The sequence below is a fragment of the Pseudophryne corroboree genome, chromosome 2 (genome assembly GCF_028390025.1).
Source record: "Pseudophryne corroboree isolate aPseCor3 chromosome 2, aPseCor3.hap2, whole genome shotgun sequence".
In the NCBI taxonomy this organism is placed as follows: Eukaryota; Metazoa; Chordata; class Amphibia; order Anura; family Myobatrachidae; genus Pseudophryne; species Pseudophryne corroboree.
Genome location: NC_086445.1, coordinates 507,998,447 through 508,010,612, shown reverse-complemented (window position 1 = coordinate 508,010,612; position 12,166 = coordinate 507,998,447). Strand labels below are relative to the sequence as shown.

The following is a 12,166-nucleotide window of genomic DNA, read 5'->3' as shown; positions in this document are numbered from 1 at the left end:
CTCCAGTGTCGATGGCGATGATGCAAAGTTACAGCCTAAAATGGCTAAAGCCATCCGTTACATGATTATAGCAATGAAAGATGTGTTGCACATCACAGAAGAAACCCCAGTCCCTGACAAGAGGGTTTATATGTACAGTATGGGGAAAAAAGGCAAGAGGTGACCTTTCCCCCTTCACATGAGTTAAATGAGTTATGTGAAAAGGCATGGGAATCTCCAGATTTCTAAACGGATGCTTATGGCGTATCCTTTCCCGTCAACAGACAGGTTACGCTGGGAATCCTCCCCGAGGGTAGACAAAGCTTTAACACGCTTATCCAAGAGGGTAGCCCTACCGTCACAGGATACGGCCACCCTAAAAGATGCTGCGGATAGAAAGCAGGAGGGTATCCTGAAGTCCATTTATACACATTCAGGTACCCTACTAAGGCCGGCGATTGCGTCGGCCTGGATGTGTAGTGCTGTAGCAGCATGGACAGATACCTTATCTGAGGAACTTGATACCTTGGACAAGGATACTATAGTACTGACCCTGAGGCATATAAACGACGCTGTCCTATATATGAGAGATGCTCAAAGAGACATTAGCCTACTGGGCTCTAGAATAAATGCAATGTCGATTTCTGCCAGAAGGGTCCTGTGGACTCGGCAATGGACAGGCGATGCCGACTCAAAAAGGCACATGGAGGTTTTACCTTACAAGGGTGAGGAATTGTTTGGGGACGGTCTCTCGGACCTGGTCTCCACAGCTACGGCTGGAAAGTCAAATTTTTTGCCATATGTTCCCTCACAACCTAAGAAAGCACCGTATTACCAAATGCAGTCCTTTCGATCACAAAGAGGCAAGAAAGTCCGAGGTGCGTCCTTTCTTGCCAGAGGCAGGGGTAGAGGAAAGAAGCTGCACAATACAGCTAGTTCCCAGGAACAGAAGTCCTCCCCGGCTTCCACTAAATCCACCGCATGACGCTGGGGCTCCACAGGCGGAGCTAGGCCCGGTGGGGGCGCGCGTCTCCGAAATTTCAGCCACAAGTGGGTTCACTCCCAGGTGGATCCCTGGGCTATAGAGATTGTGTCTCAGGGATACAAGCTGGAATTCGAAGAGATGCCCCCTCACCGTTACCTCAAATCGGCCCTGCCAGCTTCCCCCTTAGAGAGGGAAATAGTGTTAGCTGCAATTCACAAATTGTATCTTCAGCAGGTGGTGGTAAAGGTTCTCCTCCTTCAACAGGGAAGGGGTTACTATTCGACCATGTTTTTGGTACCGAAATCAGACAGTTTGGTCAGACCCATATTGAATTTAAAATCCCTGAACATATACCTGAAAAGGTTCAAGTTCAAGATGGAATCGCTCAGAGCGGTCATCGCAAGCCTGGAAGGGGGGGATTTTATGGTGTCTCTGGACATAAAGGATGCTTACCTTCATGTCCCCATTTATCCACCTCATCAGGCGTACCTCAGATTTGTGGTACAGGATTATCATTACCAATTCCAGACGTTGCCGTTTGGTCTCTCCACGGCACCGAGAATATTTACCAAGGTAATGGCGGAAATGATGGTGCTCCTGCGAAAGCAAGGGGTCACAATTATCCCATACTAGGACGATCTCCTCATAAAGGCGAGGTCCAGAGAGCAGTTGCTGATGAGCGTAGCACGCTCTCGGGAAGTGTTACAACAGCACGGCTGGATTCTAAATATTCCAAAGTCGCAGTTGATTCCTACGACTCGTCTGCCATTCCTGGGCATGATTCTGGACACAGACCAGAAGAGGGTTTATCTCCCGATGGAGAAGGCTCAGAAGCTCATGACACTGGTCAGAGACCTATTAACACCAAAACAGGTGTCGGTGCATCACTGCACGCGAGTCCTGGGAAAGATGGTGGCATCATACGAGGCCATTCCCTTCGGCAGGTTCCATGCGAGGACCTTTCAATGGGATCTGTTGGACAAGTGGTCCGGATCACATCTACAGATGCATCGGCTGATCACCCTATCCCCCAGGGCCAGGGTGTCTCTCCTGTGGTGGCTGCAGAGTGCTCACCTTCTCGAGGGCCGCAGATTCGGCATTCAGGACTGGGTCCTGGTGACCACGGACGCAAGCCTCCGAGGGTGGGGAGCAGTCACACAGGGAAGAAATTTCCAAGGTCTGTGGTCAAGTCAGGAGACTTGTCTTCACATCAACATCCTGGAACTAAGGGCAATATACAACGCCCTACGTCAAGCGGAGACCCTGCTTCGCGATCGATTGGTGCTGATTCAGTCAGACAACATCACCGCAGTGGCTCATGTAAACCGCCAAGGCGGCACAAGGAGCAGGGTGGCAATGGCGGAAGCCACCAGAATTCTTTGCTGGGCGGAGAATCACGTAAGTTCACTGTCCGCAGTGTTCATTCCGGGAGTGGACAACTGGGAAGCAGACTTCCTCAGCAGGCACGACCTCCACCCGGGAGAGTGGGGACTTCATCAAGAAGTCTTCACGCAGATTGCAAGTCGGTGGGATCTGCCACAAGTAGACATGATGGCATCCCGCCTCAACAAAAAGCTGCAGAGGTATTGCGCCAGGTCAAGAGACCCTCAGGCGATAGCTGTAGACGCTCTAGTGACACCGTGGGTGTTCCAGTCGGTCTATGTATTTCCTCCTCTTCCTCTCATACCCAAGGTGCTGAGAATCCTAAGAAGAAGAGGAGTGAGAACAATACTCATTGTTCCGGATTGGCCAAGAGGGACTTGGTATCCAGAGCTGCAATAAATGCTCACAGAGGACCCATGGCCTCTGCGTCTAAGACAGGACTTGTTGCAACAGGGGCCCTGTCTGTTCCAAGACTTACCGCGGCTGCGTTTGATGGCAAGGCGGTTGAACGCCGGATCCTAGCAGAGAAAGGCATTCCGGATGAGGTTATTCCTACGCTGATAAAGGCTAGGAAGGATGTGACGGCTAAACATTATCACCGTATATGGCGAAAATATGTTGCTTGGTGTGAGGCCAGGAATACCCCTACGGAGGAATTCCAGCTGGGCCGTTTCCTTCACTTCCTAAAGTCGGAAGTGACTTTGGGCCTAAAATTGGGTTCCATTAAGGTCCAGATTTCGGCCCTATCCATTTTCTTTCAAAAAGAACTGGCTTCTCTTCCTGAAGTTCAGACGTTTGTAAAGGGAGTGCTGCATATTCAGCCCCCTTTTGTGCCTCCAGTGGCACCTTGGGATCTTAACGTGGTGTTGAGTTTCCTGAGGTCACACTGGTTTGAGCCACTTAAAACCGTGGAGTTAAAATTTCTCACGTGGAAGGTGGTCATGCTATTAGCCTTGGCTTCAGCTAGGCGTGTGTCAGAATTAGCGGCTTTGTCACATAAAAGCCCCTATCTGGTTTTCCATACGGACAGGGCGGAATTGCGGACACGTACGCAATTTCTGCCAAAAGTGGTGTCATCTTTTCATATGAACCAACCTATTGTGGTGCCTGTGGCTACTCGTGACTTGGAGGATTCCGAGTTACTAGATGTGGTCAGGGCTTTAAAGGTTTATGTGGCCAGAACGGCTAGAGTCAGGAAAACGGAGTCACTGTTTATCCTGTATGCGCCCAACAAGCTGGGTGCTCCTGCTTCAAAGCAAACTATTGCTCGCTGGATCTGTAACACGATTCAGCAGGCTCATTCTGCGGCGGGATTGCCGCTGCCAAAATCAGTAAAAGCCCATTCCGCGAGTAAGGTGGGCTCTTCTTGGGCGGCTGCCCGAGGGGTCTCGGCATTACAGCTTTGCCGAGCAGCTACTTGGTCGGGTTCAAACACTTTTGCAAAGTTCTACAAGTTTGACACCCTGGTTGAGGAGGACCTTGTGGTTGCTCATTCGGTGCTGCAGAGTCATCCGCACTCTCCCACCCGTTTGGGAGCTTTGGTATAATCCCCATGGTCCTTACGGAGTCCCCAGCATCCACTAGGACGTTAGAGAAAATAAGATTTTACTTACCGGTAAATCTATTTCTCGTAGTCCGTAGTGGTTGCTGGGCGCCCGTCCCAAGTGCGGACTTTTTCTGCAATGCTTGTATATAGTTATTGCTTACATAAGGGTTATGTTATAGTTGCATCAGGGTTGATCTGATGCTCTATTGTTGTTCATACTGTTAACTGGGTAAGTTTATCACAGGTTATACAGTGTGATTGGTGTGGCTGGTATGAGTCTTGCCCTGTCAGCTCTTCCGGGCAGAGTTTCTTTAACTGAGGTCTGGAGGAGGGACATAGAGGGAGGAGCCAGAGCACACCAGTATCCAAATTCTTTCTTAAAGTGCCCTGTCTCCTGCTGAGCCCGTCTATTCCCCAGCATCCACTACGGACTACGAGAAATAGATTTACCGGTAAGTAAAATCTTATTTTTTACGGTAAGGACGATACGTGTTTGGAATTCCCTGCCTGAGGGAGTTGTAATGGCCAACTCAGTCAACACCTTTAAGAATGGGTTAGATAAATTCCTAATGGATAAGGATATTCAGGGTTACGGGGCATAGTCACGCACTATGGTTATTATAAAAAAGAGGGGTTAATCGGAACAGCAGTCAGCAACTTCAGTCAAAATTTTATACAAAATAATCGTGCATAGGAGACTACAAATAGGTTGAACCCGATGGACAATTGTCTTTTTTCAACCTTAGATACTATGTTACTATGTATGACTGACAGAGAGGCGCATCTCCTCCACAAGGACTCTAGTTTACCTCAGCGGTACCAGGGGATCATAGCAGGTGTGGGAAGGGGGGGAGCAGTATAAGTATACGGATACCCTTTTAGGGGTATTTAGTCTGCGACCCAACTAAGCTTAGCTTTAGCAAGTAGGGCGCTGTGTGGCTGGCTCCATCATACTCTGTGTCTCCCTAAAAGGACTCTGTGTGGGTTAACTGAGCTTCACTTTTCTTGTGTGTGTGTGTGTGTGTGTGTGTGTGTGTGTGTGTGTATACTTTCACATTACAATGGCAGGCAAGGAGTGTGTTTCATGCACTGGAGAGTGTTTTTCTTCCTCAGGGGGTTCACTACAATGTACTCAGGATAGTACACATTCTCAGGCTAGTGGATCCGAACCAGCACGGTTGGATTCTCTGAAAGGGATGATCTCAAATATTTCTGCTAAATTGTCCCATCATGGGAAAGAGATGCAACAATTAAGACAGTCTGTGGATGACCTGATGAATAGAGATTCAGGTCCCATACCAGCGTCTCAGACCCTTGCCATTTGTCCACAAAAGCATACACTGGCCCAGATATTGCAGGTTGATACTGATGATGATGATGTATAAGACCCAGAGGAGGGTGAAGGTGGACTTAGGTGGGGAGGATGCAGCCCTGTCACATGGAATACAGTCCCTGATAGAAGCTATTAGGGAGGTCCTGCACATCAAAGATGACACAGTGACAGGAGAGGATGAGGAATCTTATTTTAATGTATAAAAGAAATCCTCTACTACTTTCCCTGCATCTCAGGAATTAAATTCCCTATTTGAAGAAACTTGGGTTAATCCTGACAAGAAGTTTCAGATCCCTAAAAGGTTAATTACATCCTTCCCTTTTCCTCAGGATGATAGGAAAAAATGGGAAAACCCACAGACTGTTGATGCATCGGTATCTAGATTGTCACGCAAGATAGTCTTGCTTGTCCTGGGGCAGCCTCCTTAAAAGACACTGCTGACTGCAAGATTGAGACCACTCTCAAATCTCTGTACACAGCTGCAGGAGTAGCCCAGAGACATGCTATAGCTGGTGTTTGGATCACAAGAGCCATTGCAAAATGGTCAGATAACCTGCTTGAGGGATTAGATTCCTTACCCAAGGGGGAGATTGTTCTACTCCTACACTATATACATGACTCTGCAAGTTTCATGGTAGAGGCCATAAAAGAGAGAGGCTTGCTAAATGCACGCACCACAGCCATGGCAGTGTCGGCACGCAGAGGCCTATGGCTACGTCAGTGGACTGCGGATGCGGATTCCAGAAAACGTGTGGAAAGCCTACCATTCAGCAACATTTAAAAATAAGACCAGATGTTCTCTTACAGCCTTCAAAGGTTAAACCCTAGAAATCAGCAACTGCACGTTCACAGGAACAGCGCTCAGGTTCTGCTTCCTCTAAGCCTTCAGCATGACAGTGGACCGCACTGCCTGGAGGACAGGCAGGCGGGAGCCTGGTTAAGAGATTTCAGTCATGTCTGGGCGACATCATGCCAGGATCCCTGGGTCATATAGCTTATTACCCAGGGTTACAGACTGGAGTTTCAGGAACACCCACCTCACAGATTCTTCAAATCAATTTTACAGGATGTAAAAACTGGTACAGACTCAGTTCATTGTTCCAGTTCCACCTCAGCTGCAGAACAAAGGTTATTATTCCAACCTGTTTGTGGTACCAAAGCCGGACGGTTCGGTGAGACCTATTTTAAATCTCAAGTCATTGAACCCATATTTACGGGTGTTCAAATACAAGATGGAGTCTCTGAGAGCGGTGATCTCCAATCTGGAGGAAGGGGAATTCTTGGTGTCTCTGGATATCAAGGATGCGTACCTTCATATTCCCATCTGGCCGCCTCATCAGGTTTATTTAAGGTTTGCATTGCGGGGCTGTCACTACCAGCTCCAGGTCCTGCCATTTGGCCTCTCCACAGCACCGAGGGTGTTCACCAAGGTAATGACAGAGATGATGTTTCTCCTCCGCAAACAGGGAGTGAACATAATTCCGTATCTGGACGACCTGCTGATCAAGGCACCATCCAGGGAGAGGTTGTTGGCCAATATTGGCCTCTCAACTCGACGACTACAGCATCACGGGTGTATTCTGAACCTACCAAAATCTCACCGGGGGCTTCCGTTCCTGTGGATGATACTGGATACGGAGGCACAGAAGGTATTCCTTCCATTGGAAATGGCATTGGTAATCCAGTCGATGGTGTTGGGATGTCTTGAAACCAGCCCGGATATCGGTGCATCTCTGCATTCGCCTTCTGGGGAAGATGGTAGCCGCCTACAAGGCGCTACAGTACGCAAGGTTTCACGCAAGGCCCTTCCATCTGGATGTGTTGGAGAAATGGTTCGGATCGCATCTCAACAGGCACCAGAGGATACGTCTGTCGCCAAAAGCCAGGATTTCTCTTCTATGGTAGCTTCAGACTTCTCACCTGACCGAGGGCCAAAGGTTCGGGATTCAAAATAGGATTCTCCTAACCACAGACGCACGCCTCAGAGGTTGGGGAGCAGTCACCCAGGGGGAACAGTTCCAAGGAAAATGGTCAAGTCAGGAAGCCATTCTTCCAATCAACATTCTGGAACTAAGGGACATATGAAACGCCCTTCTACAGGCATCACATCTTCACGATCGAGCCATTCAAGTTCAGTCTGACAGTGTGACGGCAGTAAAGTACATAAACCGACAAGGCGGAACGAAGAGCAGAGCAGCAATGTCAGAGGTGACAAGAATTCTCCTCTGGGCAGAAAGGCACGCGGTGGCATTGTTGGCAATCTTCATTCCGAGAGTAGACAACTGGGAAGCAGACTTCCTCAGCAGACACTATCTCCACCCAGGAGAGCGGGGCCTCCACCTGGAGGTGTTTGGGTGCTTGACACGTTGGTGGGGCATTCCACATATTGAATTGATGACTTCTCATCTAAACAAGAAGCTCCAGCGGTATTGTTCCAGATCAAGGGACCCACAGGCAGTGGCGGTGGATGCTCTGGTATCCCCATGGGTCTACCAGATGGTGTATGTGTTTACGCCTCTTCCATTGATCCCAAAGATTCTCAAAAGAATAAAAAGGGAAAAGGTTCAAGCAATTCTCATTGCTCAGGACTGACCAAGAAGGGCTTGGTACGTGGATCTACTGGACATGCTACTGGAGGATCCGTGGCCTCTACCTCTTCGAGAAGATCTCCTGCAAACGGGCCGTTGGTCTATCAAGACTTACCACGGCTACGTTTGACGGCATGGAAGTTGAACGTCAAATTCTAGCCCGGAAAGGAATCCTGGATAAGGTTATTCCAACTTTGATCCAAGCCAGAAAAGGGGTAATGTCTATGCATTACCACCGTATTTGGGAAAAATATGTCTTAGTGTGAGAACAGGAAATTTCTTGCGGTGGAATTTCAACTGGGACGTTTTCTGCTTTTTATGCAGTCAGGTGTGGATGTGGGCCTACGCCTGGGCTCCATAGAAGTCCAGATTTCAGCCTTATCCATTTTCTTCCAGAAACAATTGGCTTCCCTTCCGAAGGTTCAGACGTTTTTGAAGGGTGTTCTACACATCCAACGGCCTTTTGTGCCTCCCACAGCACCTTGGGATCTCAACATGGTGTTGCAGTTCCTCCAATCAGAATGTTTTGAGCCCTTACAGGAGGTGGACGTAAAGTTTCTTACGTGGAAGATATTCACACTGTTGGCCCTGGCTTCAGCCAGGCGGGTGTCGGAATTGGGGGCATTGTCTCACAAGACCCCCTATTTGATCTTTCAAGAGGATAAAGCTGAACTTCGAAACTCGTCTGCAATTTCTTCCAAAGGTGGTGTCTGCCTTTCATATCAACCAACCTATTGTGGTTCCGGTGGTTACCGACACCTCTTCTACCTCCCAAGTCCCTGGATGTTGTGAGGGCCTTGAAGATTTATGTGAAGTGGACACTAGTGGACCAGTATCCACTAGGACGTAAGAGAAAATAGGATTTTAATTACCTACCGGTAAATCCTTTTCTCGTAGTCCGTAGAGGATACTAGGTGCCCACCCAGTGCTTCATTTCTTCCTGCACTGTTACTTGGTTTAAGTATTGTTGTTGGTTCAGCTGTTGCTGTTCAAGTTGGGTTAGCATGGCTTTCCTCTTGGTTTGTGTGTGCTGGTTCGAATCTCACCACGGTCTTTTAAATCCTTCTCTCGAGGTATGTCCATATCCTCGGGCACAGTTTCTAGACGGAGTCTGGTAGGAGGGGCATAGAGGGAGGAGGCAGCGCATACTATTAATTTCTTAAAGTGCCCAAGGCTCCTAGTGGACAGTCCTATACCCCATGGTACTAATGTGGACCCCAGTATCCTCTACGGACTACGAGAAAAGGATTTACCGGTAGGTAATTAAAATCCTATTTTTTTTTTTATCTGCGATAAATAATGGGTGCCCTATGTTGCAATTACATTTTTTGGGCGGCCTATAATTATCACACTGATCGTGCCTTACTAAACCTACTAAACTAATGTGAGTGATACAAAGTGCCTTTTGGGCACCCAAACAGGACAGTTTTTTATTCATTTCAGCTCGCCACCTCAGCTGCAAGCTGAAATCCGTCGTCGGCAGCTGTTCGTGCCTGAATGGAGCAACAATTGAATTGCTCAGTCAGGCGCCTGGGAGTGACCGCTGTCGCACGAAACTAATGAATTCCGCCTATCAGGGACATGTTTTATGTGACAGGACTACAAAAATGCAACTTGCCTCTGTAACAAACCATTAAGAATGGTGTTTTTTCGGTCTAGATAGGGCTGTATATTGGTAATATTGAAATTATGTCGTTTTATTGAACAAAAAAAATCACAAATTCATAAAACATAGTCTGTCCAAATGTGAAGCTGTTACTGTTAAATCCTTGAGCTTTAATGTAGTGTGTTAACTTGGCCATAATTATCACAATTGGACTATTCTGTTTCTGTTGATGATGTTGCCCTTATCAAAATGATTAAAGAACTTGTTATTGTCCCCTTAATTAGGCCTCTCTGCACCTTCATGTGCCTTCAGTGCAATCAGATGAGTTGCTGCACAGCAAACACTCACACCCACTGGATTCAAATCAGACTTCAGATGTCCTCAGGTGAGGGATAAGTTGTGTGCAGTCTTTTGTCTGGAGTTCTTATATTGTATTGTGTTTGTAATGACTCTCCTTTCCATGAATGTTATCTGAAATTGCATTAATAGCAGTAAAACATACTGTAAAAGGAAAATGGACAAGTTGCATGACTAATGTAAACTTAAAACAAATGTGGCCATCTTGCTGATACAATGGGTATTACATTCATAGTTGGTGTTGTTGTTTTTTTAGGTTTGTTTTGGAACAGTATAATGCCCTCTCCTGGCTAACCTGTGATCCTGCAACTCAAGACAGGCGTTCATGTCTGCCGGTTCATTTTGTGGTGCTGAACCAGTTGTATAACTTTATCATGAATATGCTGTGATAGTCATCAGGAAATCTGCAAGGAGCAAGAGGCTTTTTTTATCGAATTGCAGGACTTTGAAATCATTTGTTTTCTCTCAAGCCACTCAGTACACAGAATCAGCCTTTCCACCAGTCTGCGTTTCCAACCTTGCTTCATTTTCAAAATCAGACTCTTCAGATTTGGATTTTTGCTTTACAGTGTGGAAACCAGTTCTACTTTGAAAGTCTCCCCGAACACTGCTAATCATCTCCAGTCTCAGTATTTGGTCTAAGATTCTGTATGCCTGCTGGCATCAAGTTGAATGGAAAAAGCTTGGGAATGTCTTTAAGAAACGATGAGGCATTTCACCCTTTGACTTTTAAACATCACAAAGATGTTGTGTGGATTATAAAACCTATTATCAATATACAGAAAAAATGCCTGCATCTCTTATTTATTGTAAGTTTTTAAATGTATAAATTGTCTTATATTTCTTAACCTCTTTTATAAAAGCAAAACACTTTTTTCCTAGAAGGTTTATACTGCCTTCTTGCTTTAAAGCAATTGGTTTAAAATATATGTACTCGTCTTAATTAAAAGTTGCAGTAGGTTGCTTTTAGAGTATTATTTTTTTGTAAGTGGGTGGGAGACCTAAAACTTTGTATTGTTTGATGTACAGTAAAGGGGAATAGAGAAGCTAATGTACATGCCATTGTGTGTGGGGGATTCACAGCTAAGCTGTTGCTGCAAAGTACATGTACAATAATGATCTACACTGTGTTTATACATTTGAAAAAGGTACCGGGTCTTAAAAAATTTTATAATCACACTTCAACAACCCTAATGGCAATATATCATTTAATATTGTAGGTGGTTTAACCTGTAGTGACAAATAAAACTTCAGTTTCATTTTTGTAATTTAGTTCAGGGCTGTGACTGCTTTGTTAGATTTGTTGCTACAGACAGCAGTTTCTTTGTATTAGTGAACAAAATTGCCTTTATATGCCCCCACCCAAATGATAGAAAATTGGATTTTTCAGTTTTTCCAATGGCTGGTCAACATTGAATGCAAATAGGAAAATGTGACTATTTCATCTATTAAATCATGCTCGGCTTACGCCATATAGAAGTGCAAGCAGTCAACCTGAGGTTCTAACAGTGGTGTTATGGTGCAGTGTACATAGACTCTCACACTGGTTGGTTGATGGGATTCCTAATTTTGTTATCCATTCTTGATCTTTTAAATCTGTATTATCTTGAATACTTCCTCTATTCACAGTACCTGGAAATGAGTGAATTATATTCCGAAAACCTCACTATTTTTTAAGTTTGTAAATACAGAGTATTTACCTTTAACACTCATAGTTACATGGAGGAATCCAGTTTGCATTTTGTGTGCGTGTGTGTATGTATATATATATACATAGATATATATATATATATATATATATAAATAAATATTTAAGAAAATATCAATTTTGTTTAAAATTAAACACTTGGTGACAAAAGCTTTCAGACATTCTTTCAAACCCGTGCAATCAAAAAGTATTTTACTTCAGAAATCTCTATTTTTTATTTTATTCTTTTTTTTCTGATTGATTGTTTCCTAAGGGTAATTTGAATGCCTTGGGAAATAAGTTGGCATTTATCTTGGTTAAGATTTCTGTGGGATAAAGATGTTTTCTGATGTGTTGAAAATTTTCAAGTCTGTAATTAAATCGGTCATATTTTTATTGATTTTTGTATGTAATGCTTGATATTTCCTTCTTACTGGCAAGCACCCTGACAACATGTGAATCGTTGTCATAAAAACAAAATAGTACTTATAAAAGGCTGTGTCATGAATTTGTTTAGTACAAATATAGGGGTCTATTCAATTAGTGCTGGTATTTCCGACAGTCTGAAATACCAGCACTTTTAGACAGGAATAGGTTGAATTTACATTCGACCTATTCAATGAAAGTGCCGTTTTTCCAAATGTCAGAAAAACCGGCACTTGACGAAACCATATGGATTGGCGGATTAGCCACGGATCCACG

The 12,166-nt window shown here is 45.2% G+C and overlaps 1 protein-coding gene across 2 annotated transcripts in view; it reads left to right on the top strand.

The window, feature by feature from the left end:
• Positions 1-11,865, top strand: part of MED13 (mediator complex subunit 13) — a 411,382-nt gene extending 399,517 nt beyond the window's left edge. For both annotated transcript variants that reach the window (XM_063954032.1, XM_063954031.1), the window contains exons 29-30: positions 9,705-9,805; positions 10,034-11,865. In XM_063954032.1, the coding sequence (XP_063810102.1) occupies positions 9,705-9,805; positions 10,034-10,166 (234 nt within the window). In that variant the 3' untranslated portion in view covers positions 10,167-11,865. The remainder of the gene's footprint in view (positions 1-9,704; positions 9,806-10,033) is intronic.
• Positions 11,866-12,166: the final 301 nt, after the last annotated feature.